We start from the raw sequence: 16,942 nt of genomic DNA on the forward strand, positions 1-16,942 counted from the left end.
GCAGTGCCTGATGTAGTCCTCCTGTGCTCAAAACCCTCCTGCCATCCAGACCGTCCCTTGTTTGGGAAAAGGATGACCTGCATTTGGAAGTCTTTCCTCACTGCAGTGGTGCGAATAGTAGGCCAACGTGGGCTGAAGCTCTTTTCTTGTCTTAGGGAGACAAACAGGCACACACTATGAACACATGAGGCGCGTCATGCCAAAATGAGATGTCCGTTTGAAGAATGTGACGCCTACTCTGACAGCATGTTTGCCGGCATGAAAGTGAAACTCACTGGAGTTATTAGCTATCTGAAGACCTTCACTTACACAGTAATGACATTTTAGATTATATAATTATTTCCATATTTGAGGCTTATAGGCTTAAAGAGTTAGGCGACACTTCCTTCAAAGTAGATATGTGGCATTTTGTAATGAAACTGCTCACATATTGTCATCTTGAAATAGAGAGATCTGATGAATTGGGTATGAGAGGAAAATACATTGAATGGAAACACCATGAAGCAGAACAGCAGGGGGTGTGACGTCTCCCCACGCTCTGTGCGTGCATGTGTGTACATGCACTATTGTCTGGGAATTGTGTCCTCTTTGTGTCCCTGTTGTACTCACGAACAATAGCCTAGTTGGTGTCTGTACGCTACTCCTCTCAACTCAGCCCCTCCTCTTTCTCTCGTTCCCTCATTCTTTCTCTTTTCGTTTTATCATGCCACTGCCGCGGCTCCATTCAGTCTCACCCTCTTCACGCCATGCTAGTTTTCTGCTCTGATTGCAACTAATTGGGTCTTATATTAAATATGCAGGAATATTATGGATGCAAACATAGGCGTGCTTTCCAACTTTACATCAAAGGCTTTGGAGCATCTGACCCCGCCATATCGCTCTCTCTCTCTCTCTCTCTCACTCTCTCTCTCTCTCTCTCTCTCTCCCTCTCTCTCTCTTTCTTCGGTCTCTCTCAGACTGCCGTGGCCTGGATAGAACTAGGCTGCTTGAAAGTATAAATATGAACAGAAGATAAATATCACCAGCCATGCTGCCTTGTTTCCAGTGTGTGTGTGCATATCTATGCATGCTTTCGTGATGTAATACACTTGTCACCCCTTCCCAAATGGTTGCCATGGTGAACAAACTCCCAGAGGTGACATCATAACAGTTATGTATCTCTCTCCCTCTTTCCCTCTCTCCTTCCTCTATTTCATCTATCTCTCAGCTCCTCTGCTTTTCTCTCCTGTGCTCTTTTGTCCTGACAGTCTAACACTCAGGTTGAATCTGTTGCTGCTGTTTTTGTGAGAGGAATTTTGTTGAGAGACCACTGATCACCACTAGATGGCGCCCTGCCACTGAACAAGCCAATGCAGTGATTCAGCACTATAACAAAGTGAAGAGTAGACGCTTTAAGTAATAATCCATAATTGATTCATATAAATAAAGTCCATTTTGTTACTCTTTATCACTGATTGATATAATGCAATAGTGATTCAAACTATACCCAGTTCATGAAAGCTTTTACTTTTGCTGTTCTAAACATCTATGAGGGTCCCTCTTTCCCTCTTTCCCTCTTTCCCGGGAAAAATCCTCTGCTGCACAGGAAGTGATGCGTTTTATCTTCCCGGAAACAACAGTGACTTGTTCAGAATAAGTAGAAGAAATATAAGAAGCTGCAGTCTTCACTGAGTGTCATTATTACATTATGTGGGGCCAGTGCCTCCATTGAGTGCAAAACACCAAAGCAATGAGCGCTTATCACCAAAGGTGTCGCCACCATCAAGAAAAACAAGAATGTTGCAGATTACATTGCATTAGATTGCAGATTAGATTGCATTTTACATTAATTAAACAGTTGCATGGTAGAATGGACAGATGCTTTTCCAATTATGTTGAAATAATGATATACTTCATTTTAAGGATCTGGTTCCTAGAGTGAAGCTTTCAAAGTGGGAAATTATCCCATTATGGGAATTATCCCATAATGGGATAATCCACACCTAAAACAGAATTTCAATGAACTCGAAGAATTCGGTCAATTTCTATCAACGTCAGCAACTAACAGAAACAAGCCTTGGATATGCATTACCATCAAGACACGTTTTCTGCAGCTGTTTAATTTAAAATGAATGGAATAGTTCTGAAAACTCACAGAATGTTTTTAAGATCTCATATTCAAATTAGATAATTTCATAGTAGACAGAATCTTGAACCAGAAAATGTGCCAATTTCTGGGGGGAAAACACTACTTACTCTCACATTGTCTACAAAATGTATTCACTTATTCACTGTCAATGGGACCGCTTCAGAAAGTATGTCTTGATGATGATCCCAGATTAGCATCTGGTCTCTCACTTTTAAGTCCAGACTCAAGATCTATGCATTGAGCTGCAACTTTACCAGCCATTCCTTCCTCTCTGTCTACATTCCTTTCTCGTTTTTGTCCTTTCATGCTGTCTGTCATTGCCTAACTTACAGACTTTACTGTGGACTGCTGCTGCAGTGTACCCACTCACTCAATCTACACACACAGTACACACACACATGCACTTGTCCCATTCCATGCTAACTTTGTTTCAGCTGGGATTTTTGTGTGACGGGGAGTATCTGTCACATTATTATTTTGTTGACCCTTACTATTGCAAATGCTGAGACCCTCAAGTCTAACACATTGCAAGCTTGCTGTTTGCTGTTATAAATTGGACATTTGCACAGCATAAATGTCAATCTAATCAGAAACATATGAAGGCACAGCACTTTTTACATTCCTTTGCATGCAACTTCTAATTAAAAAAACCTTCCACTGCTCACAGTTTCAACACAGAGCTGATGGGGACGCCAAAGATATTCTGTATCGCAGGCAGAGGATTGACAGCAGAGAAAAAACAGTCTCTGACAGTTGAGGCTTCTCTAATTCCCTCTCTGTGTCTGTGTGTGTGCAGATAGTTATCTGATACAGTATCACATCACCTCTCTTGTGGCTCCCTCGCATGTTGATCATAGTTGATTTATTCTTAGCTCATAACCACACATGCTACCATCAATCAAAATGTAATTGATGATTAGGGATGCGCATTCTAGCAGGGATAACTGGCAACACACACACACACACACACACACACACACACATATAATAGCTTAAGTCCAGTATATATATCTGTTGTAATGTGTCTATCCCTGTGGCATACTAGTCTCGCTGTACCAAGATGGCAGCTCTTGGCCACATGTGGATGTATGTGTGGTTTTGCCACTGTTTGTGTGTGCTGAGCTATTTCTGGTTTCAAAGGAAGGGATTACGTAACAGCTGATTCTTCTCCCTCTTGCTTTTCCTTCTACTTCTCTATCGATGGCACAATACATGCTCCTGTCAGGGAGAGAGTCAAGGATATTCCCACCCTATTCTATTCCCACCCTGGGGGGGGGGGGGGGGGTATGTGAGTTTTGGTGTGTGTGCAGAGGCGACTTCAAAGCTTCAAGATGTAGGATAGTAAACAGGGTTTATGCAGCACAGGATGTCCATTAAGTGTGAGCGTGTTGCTTCAGGGGCTTTGATAGCTGCAGGCAGGTCGTGTTTTCCTCATGACAGACAGGTTTGTCCACTCAGCTGTCCTGACTGACAGGTAAGGACACAAAGAAGGGAGAGGAGACAAAATGTCAGGAATGTCCAAGAAACAGAGAAGAGCACTTCAGGTTCAGGCCCCACCCAAATACTCACTTTCTATCTCTTGCTTTGGCCACCATTTGGTAATTCTTTCATCCTTGTTTTCCCTCTCTCTCTCTCTCTCTCTCTCTCCCTCCCTCCCTCCCTCCCCATTTTTAATTAAAGCTGTTTTCCCTCCTTCTGTCTTCTAATTCATGCAATTCTTTCTGTCCAACTATATTGAACAGGGCCTCTTTCTGCCTGTTCACTGGTGTGTGACATTATTTGTGTGTGTGTGTGCGTGTGTGTGTGTGTGTGTGCCTGCCTGCCTGTCTGCCTGCCTGCCTGTCTCTGTAGACATGCTCAGAGTAATCAGTTGTGGTGCTTCTGCTCTTTCTTCCATGTTGCTCACATACGAGCAGTAAACAGCAGGGAGGGGAAATCAAAGTGGCGACAAAAGGAGAAGCATCTCTGGTTCTTCCCTTTTCTTTTCCCCGTTGCCTTTTTCATTGTAGTTGAATGTTATTAAATTAGTCATGGTCCATGTTTTTTCAAAGAACACATCTCATCTGGCCTAGATACTGTGTTATGTATGTGTGTGTGTGTGTGTGTGTGTGTGTGTGTGTGTGTGTGATATATAAATATGAAATCCTAGACTGAGAGTTACGTAAGCCATCCATGAAGAGCCTGAGCAGCACTTGTGTGCTTGTGTGAACATGCATGGTTATGTGTGTATGTGTGTGTGTGTGTGTGTGTGTGTGTGTGTGTGTGTGTGTGTGCGTGTGCTTGCATAGGGATGAGAGCTTTCATCCATATGCCTCATTACAGGCTGTCAGCCTGATGGGTATGTAGTTGCATCAGTCGTGTTAAAGCTAGGCTTAGCGTATTGATTTGTATTTGTTCTAGTTATTTTAGTGAACAATAGATCCTCTGTAGGTTTGGTCATGTCTCATGCCGTTAACGGCTGTTTAAAGGCCTAATTTGGAATTTATTTGTCAGTATCAGTCACACAGATGCATAGTATATAGATAATCATAGCTGAAAATAATGGCTTTGCAACTTTATATCTCTTTTCCTCTTTAAACCTTTATTTATCCAGGGAAAGTTGACTAAGCACATACGCTCTTTTTCAGCAAAGCTCTGCTCCACAATTACACAGTTATCCACATTCACTCCTGGGAGCTGCCAAGTAAACAAACCATTTACAACTTAAAATTACCTTTAAAACTCCCGGTGGGCTGTCTAATCCTGTCGGCATTGTATCAACAGCTCAGTCAGTTAATTTGAGAGGAAAAAATGTCTTCAGTCCAAAGAAATAAACATAAACAACGCCTGTAGCGGAGCAACCATGGTGCCAAAGGATGTAGTCTTATCTGGACTGGGCTTTTAAATGCCACAGTCAGTACATTTGATGAAGGTAGTTATTTATTTAGGCTTAAGTAATTTTATAATTACAAAGTGGTGGGCAACAGGAAAGGTACAATTTCAGTGAGGTAGGCTGTAGTACTGATATACTTTCAGTAAGGTAGGCCATATTAGAAGCCTATAGTGATAGTATCATTTCAGAAAGGTATTGTGGTATGATTTCAGTAAGATAGACTATAGCAATAGCATAATTTCAGATCCAGGCTCATCTCCACACGTCTTCTCATATGTATTCTGTTTGCCACCTCATTTCCTCTATTCTCTTCTTTTTCATCTCTTTCCTCTTTCTCACCTCTAGTAGTCTGTCTGTCCCAGAGTAACCAGACTCCTTTGCCTCCTCCACCTCGCCACCCCTCCTCCTCCTCCTCTCCTCCCTCACAATCGACAAACCCTGAAAGAATCAGGGAGCATAGAGGCAAACTCCGAATTAGCAAACATGCAGTGAAGGGAGGGAGGCAGGGGAAGGGCGAGCTGTGGGAGGGAGCTGCTGTCTGCTAACCAGCTGATCGTTGCTCCGGTCCACCCAGACAGAGAAGAGACAGGGAGGGAGGGAGGGAGGGGAGCAGGGAGAGGAGTGACTACTGATGCTCCAGTAAATCTGCACTGTGTGAGTCAGTGCTTGTGGGGAGAAAAGCAGCAATAGCAGCAGCAGCAGCAGCAGCGTGACACACGTTTCCCTCTCACGGTCGTCAACAATGCAGAAGAGCAGGATGGGAAAGCTGAACGCGAGGAGGAAGTGAGCGAGCCGTCTAGAAAACAAGCGGGGAGGCCGTGAAAACTCGCACATCTTCGACAACAAGAGAGATCTGGTAGCACTCTGCCATTAGGAGGGAGAAGGACATGAAGACAGATCGATAGACTCTCTGTGAGGAGAACGGACGCCTGATTGACAGAAGTGACAAGTTTAAACTGAAGAGTGGGATTCGACCCAGGCCGAACTGTACAACCGTAGAGGTGGAAGCAGTTTTAGCATCAGACGTGGAGTCCGTGGGAAAGGTTGTTCAGGATGTCCTGGTTGTCTCCGGTACAGTGGGCCAAATGGACCTGGTCAGCAGTGACCGGGGGGGCAGAGGAAGAGGGGCAGGTGGGGCAACTGGAAAACAAGGATGACGAGGAGGACAAGTAAGCAGGCTAGGCCACAGATGTTTGTTTATGTGTGTGTGTGTGTGTGTGTGTGTGTGTGTGTGTGTGTGTGAGAGAGAGAGAGAGAGAGAGAGAGAGAGAGTTGGTGTAGGTGGGTATGTTTATGTGTGTGCCGGTCTGATGCCTGTAGAAGAGATAGAAAGACAAAGAGAAAGAGAGAAAGGATGGCTGGGGAAGAGAGATTTCCTATGTTGCAGTCACGTGTAGGCCAGTAGATTGTGTGTGTGTGTGTGTGTGCGTCCACCACCTGTCAGTATGACTCGGGGGAATCTGCAGTTATTATACACACACACGCTGATTGCTGTTGTGGTATAATCTCAGATTCTTTCCTACTCTGATCCCACTGACTGGGTCATGTTGTCATTGGCTAAAAACAGATTCTTAGTCAAAATACAGACATTCAAACTGCTATTTTGCTGCTCTCTGCTCAGTCTGCTTTGTGTGCACAGGCCTATTTCCTTATGAGAGAGCAAACACTGTGGAGAATCTGACTGTCTAGGTCTGTGTGTGTGTGTTTGTGTTTGTGTGTGTTTGTGTGTGTGTGCTGTTTGGCAGTTGGGGAACAGTTGCGGAAGGCTGGGGGAAGGGAAGGGAGCCACAGTTTCTAAAGCTTTTGATTTAGGATTTTTTCTGTCCCTTTCTAGTTTCTAAGTAACCACCCAAGACCGCGGTGCAGGGGCCATCACTGGGACGTGACTCTGTGTGGATTTGCTTTGTGTGTGTGTGTGTGTGTGTGTGTGTGATATGTATATAAGGATTAACTCTATGGTTTTGTTGTGTAGAGCTCTGTGTGTGTTTGTGTGTGCTGGTATCAGAGAGGGAGCGAAAGGGTTGCTTGTGTGGGCTTTGTTCCTTTGAGCTGTTTTTCATTAGAGTGTGGACGTTTTGATGTGCGTTCAAACGCCTGGGAATGGGTACACACACACACCCACACCCACATAAACTCTCACTGTCTCTCTCTCTCTCTCATTTGCTTTTTCATTCCCCACAGTTTGGAAATAAATTTGGGCTGAGTGTCTAGGCAGCTGAGACAGCAGACCAAAAAACTGTGTGTGCTCTTTGTGTGTGTGTGTGTGTGTGTGTGTGTGTGTGTGTGTGTGTGTGTGTGAGTGAGTGTACTGGGACACAGTGTGTCCTTAGTGAGGGGCAAAGGATGCAGGTGGCCTTGCAGGGCCCAGGCTTCACTTCCTCGCCTCTTCCTTCCCCTGGCTTCCCTTAAAATAAAAGCTTGTTTAGTTTGGGCTTCTTTGAACTCTATTGTTTTCATGTCACTTCAAGAAAAACAGAAGATGTTACATTGATATTTGTAAACCAATGCCTGTTTACTTATTGAAAGATTGGGAAAGGATAGTGTTTAATTGAACAGACACAGTAAAGCTTATATTATTTTATATATGTCATTAATTAACCATTTGTGGCATCTACAGTATATGTAGTTAATTAGATCGATCAATCAATATTTCAAGACCCCTCCACTCTTAAAGATGTTAGCCTGTTATTTTGCAACCATCTAGTAGCCTAAAGATACCAAAAACTTCAATAGTGTTCCATAATTTTTTTTTATTACATCAATGGGAATAGATATCACTATTTTATGGATCTCAGTTCATATTTCTTAGCTTCAGCACATTTTCATTTTCAAACTGGAGATTTCATCATTTGTTCCAGATACCATGCCAGATAGGCCGAGCTCAAACACTTCCATAGAGCTCTAATTTCTCTCTCTCTCTCTCTCTCTCTCTCTCTCTCTCTCTCTCTCTCTCTCTCTCTCTCTCTCTCTCTCTCTCACTCTCTCTCTCTGTCTCTCTCCATAGTTCGGACTCTGAGGGGAACTTTGAGACTCCAGAAGCAGAGTCTCCTGGTGTTGTGAAGCTGCTGACCCAACTGGACAACTCCAACCACACAGGTGAGACTGCAGATCCATCTGGCTGGTCCAGTGCTCCTGCTGTTTGATCAAACCCCGATCACATCTGACTAGTGATGTTGGAAATTCACGGGTCCAGAGCCTGTTCAAACTCTGCTTTGTTTGGTGTGAAAGTTTGGGGCTTAAAGGTGCTATGTGGAGTATTTTCAACATCAGTATGCCATTGTCAACTTAATTGTGATACCTTGGTATAATAACTGTAAACAAACAAGACCATGGCCGAAATGATTGGCAGTCTTTATCTTACACCAGTGGTATTGTTAGTGCTGGTGTTTCTCAAAAAGGCCACTTTACCCATGGTCCCCATTGGATGTTGCTACAGACATTTCTCTGAACCCATTTGTTTTCTCTTTCAATTTATTGAAGAGGATAAGGATGTTGCAAGTGATTTGTCCATCAGCCTTTCACTCATTCTGACATTGCGAGAAACTCTGAAAGCTTGAACTCCATTTACACTGGATGAACAGCGTCCTCCTGCTGTTTTCTGCTGTAAAGCAATCCATCAGATTTCCTGAGACTGGACCTGGTGGCACATAATGTAAAATGCTGCTTTATCTCTTTAGTGATGGTCTTGTTTGTTTAGCATAATTATGTGGTAATGATTTTTTTATGTTAACCTGTGTCACTCCATGTCTGGAGCATCATGTTGTCCACCATGTTGAACACAGAATGTCAATATGTCTGTTTCTGATGATGTATGAGGTTATAAGGTGGCAGCCCATAGGACAGGCCTCCTACAAGGGATGGACTTGGAATAGCATACTCTAATATTTCCAGGATGTGTGTAATGAAGGTGTATTAGAAACGTAAAATAGCTCGCTCCTGTTAGGCACAGACTGGTAAATCAACTGAAAAATGGGTGGGAGGGCTCCTGCCTCTTTGAAGCTGCACTCCCAGAGACATCGTTCTCCTTTCTCCCCATGATCAGCCGCTGTTGTCCAAACCTCGGCCCCCTCCTAACCTCCCTCCCCTCCTGTTGTCCTGGTTTCACCCACACAGAGGCCGCCTCAGCGTTACCATGGTAACGGATAAGACATACTGCCTCTCCTTTGCTGAAACAAATACTATAATATCGCTGATATTTGCAAACCCTCCACCTCCATCAGTTTCCATTCCATTACTTGCTCTGCAGAAGTGGAGTTCAAAATTGTATTTGTATGTGTATCAATGTATCAGAATGATAGCCTTAAGGATTAAATCAGTCTTAGTTGATTTTGGATGGCTAGTCTAGGGAAATGTTTTGACCAGAGCATATGGTAGACCGTACCAGATCATAACAGGGAGATTAATCTGTTTATTATTGCATTTTATTTTGCAGACAATAACAGTCTCCCTTTCATGCTAACACAGTCACATGGTGTGTACAGAATCTGTGTTGGTTTCATAAATAAAGCATTTACTGTGTGAAGAAACTGATAGTCTGGTTGACTATAAGTAGACGTAAACAGCTCAGGGGGATCCAATGTCACATGCCAGAATCTGACTGTATCTACTGTTGAACCAGGACTCATGATGTTCATGACATCTTAGACACCAGTATGTTTACCTGTTCTATCTGTTTGTCTCTCGCTCGCTCTCCCTCACTTCTCTTACTGTCTTCTCCTCCTCTTCTACATGGAGTAGTGAAACTGTAACAGGGCCCGATGTTGTTTTTGTTGCTAGGCCACGTGGCGGTGTGTGTTCTGCAAGGCTGGGTGTGGTTCCTCTACATCTACGCCCTGTCTCCGAGGGGCGCCTGTGTGTGTGTGTGTGTGTGTGTGTGTGTGTGCAGTTCATGTACCCTAATACTGAGCAAAAGTTTACCTAAACTTACATGAATTGAATGTATGATGTAATGACACACATCAGCCTTCCGTCATGACAAACTGTGTGAGAAGTTGTTACCCACCCAAAATGAAACCACAATGACTTCATTCACTCTGTGTGTGTGTGTGTGTGTGTGTGTGTGCATGTTGAGAGAGAAGGAAGAAAGAAAGAAAGAAAGAAAGAAAGAAAGAAAGAAAGAAAGAAAGAAAGAAAGAAAGAAAGAACTGAGGGTTTTTTAGTTTTACTATTGTGTGTAGTTGTGTGTTCCTGGGTTTTATGGTGTGTGGGTGTATTTTTCAGTAACAGAGAGTCCTGTGTACCAGCAGCAGTGTGACTCAACGGGGACCAGCCTGCTGCTGCGGTCGTTAGCTAGCCGTTAACGGGATGTGAGAGCACACAGGATGTGAGGAGCTATTCTGAGTGCTCTGATAGGAAGCCAGAAGCCATTTTAAGTGTTTTAACAGGAGAGGAAAGGCCATTACATCAACCCTGACAGCTAAAATCATCAGTTAGCGACAGGTTGGGGATTTTGGGTTTTAGTGTTTGAAGGATGGAGATGCTGGGAGAGGGAACCAGACTCAGTTTTCTCACCTTTTCACAGTGCTTCCTGGAGATGATGGACAGCTGATGTCACACCCATTCCTGGACAAGAACTCCAACCAGGATGTCGGTCCTGTCTCATCCCAAGAGGTCGATACCCTGAACAACCTCACCGGCTCCTCCCCTAACAACAGCAGCTTTGGTTTGGACCAGAACCTCAACCTGACTCTGAGTGTCAAGCCCAGTCTGTCCGGCCCTCCGCCCCAGCCTCCAGCCGTCCGGCCCCCATCGCTGTGTGTCCTCTCCCCCCTGAGCAGACCCGACCCCTCGGAGGTAGACGACGAGGCTCCGATGACCTCGGACTCCAGCCCCGACTCTAACCTGAACCCCAGCCATGACCTTTGTGTGGATCCTGACATGCTCAATGGCAACATGACCTCTGACCCCTCACTGTCAGACACACAGCTGACCTGTAACCTGGAAGGTAATGAAGACTCCATAAGACAGTCGCCCAGGAAGACCAACGGCAAAATTATCACGTGAGTCACACATTAGAGATGCACACGCACAAAGGCATACATTCATTAAAATCAGTCCTCTTCAATCATTAATCACAACCATCCTCTTTCCAGTCAGTGGCTACATTTACATGCAAGCAGTGACAGGATTAACTGATTAGGGCTGCACAATTAATTGCAATATAAACTACTTCAGTTTCAGAGTCCAATTTCTGGTCTATAAACTAAATTGCACATTGTAAAAAAAAAAAAAACTTTCATTGTATTCAAACTGAGCAAATCTTAAGCAACAGTATCCCAGTTTTTGATTAAAATATTTCTTGTTTGCTGAAAAAACTAAAATATTAAAAAATTTGCATCTGTATACTGTATTACAATTTATATCACAATTACAATATTCAGCAAAATAACTGCATTATGATTATTTGCAGTTCTACCTGACCCACAGATCTGGGAGCTGAACAAACTGCTCTTTTCTGGCTATAGGGAACAGTAGCGAATTCTCACTATTGTGCACAATGAACTATCTTATAGCAAAGTACTGAAATTCAGTGGTATTGCTGCTGAATGAAAATGTGGTCAGTCTGACATGAAAGTGTTTCCATTTTAACAAACTGCAGGAACCGTTCTGTAGCTACCAGAGCGTCTCAGCTCCCTTTACTCATCCAACCACATCATCTATTCTCTCTCCCTGCCCGGCCATTCATCCCTCACCAGCGTTATTATAGATTTCCACTGCTTTTAGTTTTTTTTATTTTATTTTAGAATTTGAGTTCCTCAGGATTCTCAGGAAGCGTTTACTAGATTTAGTTTTATTTTTTCCACAGATGTTGTTTTAATGGAGATTTTTTTTTTTTTTACATTTTTGTTTTTTCAATTCACCTGATTTGTGTACATACTGACAGAAAATTTTCAGTCTGGGACTATTCCTTACTAGAGGATTCTGCACACTTCACTCACAGCATTGGAGCAGTGGAAATGAAAATAATTCAGGGCTTTTTTTATTTTATTTGTTGGTTTGGGAGTTTTGGGAGGTTTTCATTTCAGTTTAGTTTCAGTAGTTTTTTTATTTTCAGCTTCCTGAAATGTTCTCTCACCTGTCTAGATGTAGTTTTAGTTTTTAGTAAGCTATAATAACCCTGCCCCTCACCCTTGTGTTTAACCTAACCCTTAACCCCCCGTCCTCTCCTGTGTCTTTTCCTTATCCTCTTCCCCCCCCACCTGTCATTCTGTTTCCCGCTCTCTCTGTGTGGCATCAGGACTGCTGAGCAAGTCCATTTCCTCTGTGTTCTGTTGTAAGTACTGTATAACTGTGTGTGTGTGTGTGTGTGTGTGTGTGTGTGTGTGCGTGTGCGTGTGTGTGTGGGTGTGTGTGTGTGTGTTTCTAAGTTCTACCCTAGCTGTTCTAAATACAAGAGCGCTTGTTTCTCTCAGAGAGTCCAGGCTAACTCCACAGCCTGCTGTGTCCACCATCTGACCTAAATTTCCCCTTGCTCACAAACACTTAGTGAAGGCGGAAAAAAGTGTGAGGAATAGAGTATAAAGTAGAGGAGAGAGAGTGTGTGAGTACGAATGAGCGAGTGAGCAAGAGAGAGAGAGAGAGAGAGAGAGAGAGAGAGTGTTAGTGGAAACCTTGTAATTCCTTCCTAATGCTCTGCACAACTGTTCCTGCTCTTATTTCAGTTTGTCAACAGCCTGTTTCATTAATCTGCTTTTTCTTCTGTGTAATTCAGCACTTTTAGCAGAGTATGCGAGCTCAGCACAGACACATACACACACACACACACACAGAGCAAGGCAATGAGGTCCGACTATCAGGCTTCCTGTCTCTCCTGCTTTCTCTTCTCACCATTACACCTGCCTACATGCTTACACAGCATGCATGGGTCCACTTAGAGCCCCTATGGGAAACTGCAGGACTCCGTGACACACACACACACACACACACACACACACACAGAGCTATGAGGTTAGGGTTAACACTGATGTTGTTATTGACCTCCATCCTCCTTGTACTCAGGAACTCCTGTAAAGTAAAGCAGAACCAGCCGGTGCAAAAGGACATTAGTGGACAGGTGAGAATCAACAGTGTTTGCTGTGTGTTTAGTGTTTGTTAGTTCTTGAATGTTTTATATTTTTGTTTACCTACCTGTTCTTACAAGTTCTTACAGTATGTGTGGGTATTTCTGTTTGCTGCTGTTGAAGGATGACCGTCGTGGAGGCCACGCCACAGACGAGGAGAAGCTGGCAAGCAGTGGAGTCAAACCAGACAAGGACCAAAGCAGTGAGTGAGAGGGTCAATGAAGATCTATTTGATGCTGTGTTCATAATGTCTAAATGTCTGGGGGCAATTCAGTTACATGCTGCTAGCTCTCGCTCTCCTTTTAGTCTGAGAGGGATTTAGACCTGAGGTTTCTACTGTACAGCGATCAGATAGCTGGTTGTTTAAGTTTAGACAATGGTTTGCTTTAGTTTCCCTCTGGGCAAACAATCAGCCATGGTCGATCCATGACAGACAGAGAGAAGGTCATCTTTGTTTTACTCTTACACACACACACACAACATTAATCATTAACCCCGCATATCAATTAGTGCTCCATCGAAACTTGTGACTGTGTGAGCTGGCAGTCATGAGCTAAATGTATACAGTACAGTTGTGTGGAGCTTCAGCATCTGAGCAGGGATTTGTTGGTGTGACAAAACAGCCAGATTGTACTGGACCACAGCAGCCTTCAGGCTAAATGTGACACAGCTTTAATGATCTGATGTTGGTAGACCTCACTGTCACAGAGGTGCTGTGTTGTGGCACTGGCACCAAGTGCAGTGGCCTGTGGTTATATGGTCTCGAATGGCATTTTGAATGGCATATTGTTATTTTACTGCAGACATTAGCATTTTGCTGGCTCCGATATGAAAGATTTATTGACCTACTATTCATCTTTCTAGTGTGAGTGCACATCACAGACATGGAAGTATGTCAGGGTAACAGACTGATGTTGCCTGCAAGAAAACAATTGATTTGGAGAGATATGATATTTACTGCCACCTGCTGGTCATGTTGATAAATCATCTTTTACCAAAGGCACAACATTACTGACCCTGAATTCTTCCCTTGATACAAGCGTTGTGTAACATGTGTGTACATTAATATGTTATGTGCTGCTTTCTCCCAGGCCTAGAATGCATTGTGACATCCAGAGCCGAGGAGTCAGACTGCTGCTCTGTGGTGAGGACATTTAATCAATCATTTTATTCAAGCAATACAATATTCATCTGCCAGGCCCCAGACCCACCGTCTATTCATACATTATCCGTTATCGCACTGCCACACAGTCACATACAGCATTTGTCAGAGCTTTAGACCTTTCATCTACACTTACCAAAGCACCTGCAATGATGATAACAATGATCCCATCAGTCACCACTAGGTGGGGCTGAAACACTCTTTAATGCTCGACCTGAACTATAGGGCAGGAAACAGAAAGCCTTGTCCAGCCCAGACTTCTCCCAGCACCAGTCTCACTGGTCACTGTTATGGTTACACTGCCACATTGTGCTCAGTTTCAGATGGCACAGTATGCTGCAGTAAGGCTAGTGTAGGATTAGAGCTCATGGGTCACCTCTACACAGCAAAATTGTCAGTGTTAATTTAGTGTGAGAGTGTAAAAATCATCACTGTGCCAGTGTTTATAGAACTCCACACCCATCAGAGTTAATTTGACACTTCTAGATAGTTTTGAACACTCGCCCCGGAGCCACATTGGCTCTCTGAGTGAACAAACAACACTCCAGTCAACACTTGTCAACTCCACATACTTGTCACTGAAAGATCAACACAATTTGCTGTGTACTGACATTAAGCCTGACATTCCTTATTAAGTCTGTTGTGAACTGAATGAGTGACATTTGTGTGGTAAATGATATATTGAGGCCATGTGAGCTTGTTGCATTACGTCTGGGGCTGCAGCAGGGACGCTATGACAGCTTGTCTGACGTGATGGCTGCACTCATGTGCTTTAGAAAAGCAGGAGGTCCTTTATGTCTGCCACTATGTCAATCTACTCAGGTGACAGAGGGATTTGGATTATCATTCAGGAGATTAGAATATGACTGTCATAATCCAGGGAAGGACAAGAGGGGAGGTGGGGGAGGGGAGGAAGAACGAGGAACAAGAGGTTTTTAGAACAACGATTGAAAGCCAAGAGAGATGAGAACGAAAGAAGCTAATGAAGGCAAGAGGATGAGAGAGAAGATTGAAGAGAAGTGAAGAGAGGCCATACAGAAGGGGAGGAGAGAGAAATAAAATTAGTTAAATAACCAGCCAGAGGCTTCAAGTGCAGAAACAAGTTACAAAAACCCCTAAACTGCAGCCCAGCATTTCATTAATATTACATTAGTACATTAGAGTTCTTTATGGAGGTCACTAAGAATAAGTCTTCACTTAGAATCAACTACCAAGAAGAAGAGGGTTATAGTGGTGAATAAAAGGGTGGGCAACCTTAAAGTCATAATCAGCAACTTTTTCATATAAAGAAATGTCTGTTATGCTACATCTATCACCAATATATATGACAAAACTTTTTTTTTTACATTTGTTGTTAAACACCTATGAGGGTGTCCCTCTTTCCTGGGAAAAATACTCTGCTGCACAGGAAGGAAGCGATGTGTTTTACAGAAGCAACAACAGTGGTTTGGTTTGAATAAGAAGGTAAAAGAAATATAAGAAGCCGCAGTCTACATTAAGTGTCTTCATTATTATGTTGGGCCAGTGCCTACATTGAGTCCAAAACATGAAAACAATGATCACTTATCATCAAAGGTGTCGCCAGAATCAAGGAAAATGAGAATCTTGAGGATTATCATTTTAACCAGTTTTTAAAAAAAAGCAGCATACACGAATGCTACTTTTTCATAATGTATGGTATGAATTTCTATCATAGAGTTGTTATAACAGCTTGGATAGATGGATAAACTCTATTTAGTTTAGGTGGCTTTACCCTCCACTATATCACTGAACGTACAGTAGCTGATGAGGGACAACACATCTCATTTTCTCTCACCAGTACGAAGATCCATGCAAGCTGAAGAACAAGTCGGAGGGAAGTGAGATGCAGAAAACAGGAAGTCAGGTCCTGGATTCCATCTGCATCAGTGAGGCAGAGAAACAGGCAGTTCTCACCCTCATCAGGGAGGAGGTACATACATCACCCACCTTTACACAGTGCCAAACATCATCAGTGTTATCAGTGTGTTTGTTTTCTCCTCAGGTTTTTTGTATGTAAATCTCTGCTCACGGCAGACGTCTCCTTTCAGATCATCACTAAGGAGGTGGAGGCCAGCGACTGGAAGAGGAAGTACGATGACAGCAAACAAGAAGTCGTTGAGATGAGGTGAAGAAACATGATGCTTTTTATTTAATCAGTTATATTGGAGAAATGAGCATGATTGATTGACTTGAGGGTTGTCTTGCGAAAGGCTGACTGACTGAAACATCAACTCAATTAATTGGTGCGGAGGGGACTTTATCTGTGTTGTGTTTGCTCTTTATATTTTTGTGTGTAAAGAGAGTCAGGAGTCCATTATATATATATATATATATATATATATATATATATATACAGTATATATATAAATATATATATATATTAGGTGATAAAAACATTACAAAAAAAAACATTACAAATATATATATATATATATATATATAAATATATATATATATTTGTAATGTTTTTATGAGTTTGACAGGTGGAAAGCTAAGAGGAAGAAAGAATAGTCAAGCAGACAAATAGGGGAACATTTGGGTCTCAAGACGTATAAACCATTAATAAACTATTCTTTACCTTTTTGCTGTTTTGGAAGTAGCAGCACGATGATGTAGGCTACATTTTATCTTCAAGAACCAGGCAGTCTCTCATAAGGTTCAGTGAGTCTCATCACATGTTTTTTCTTATTACAGGAAAA

General features: G+C 42.9%; 1 protein-coding gene across 1 annotated transcript; it reads left to right on the forward strand.

The window, feature by feature from the left end:
* Positions 1-5,680: 5,680 nt before the first annotated feature.
* LOC139648168 (transforming acidic coiled-coil-containing protein 1-like) lies at positions 5,681-16,368 on the forward strand (the record flags this gene model as incomplete). Its single annotated transcript, XM_071524208.1, has 8 exons — positions 5,681-6,169; positions 8,005-8,096; positions 10,522-10,999; positions 12,999-13,053; positions 13,184-13,262; positions 14,152-14,204; positions 16,042-16,173; positions 16,292-16,368. Coding segments are annotated over exons 1-8 (1,082 nt in total), but the record flags the coding sequence as incomplete, so codon positions are not given.
* Positions 16,369-16,942: the final 574 nt, after the last annotated feature.

Source organism: Centroberyx affinis, unplaced genomic scaffold, assembly GCF_046629955.1.
Source record: "Centroberyx affinis isolate AG114_WGS23_722 - 3 ecotype Tasmania unplaced genomic scaffold, CSIRO-AGI_Caff_v1 ptg001167l_1, whole genome shotgun sequence".
NCBI classification, from domain to species: Eukaryota; Metazoa; Chordata; class Actinopteri; order Beryciformes; family Berycidae; genus Centroberyx; species Centroberyx affinis.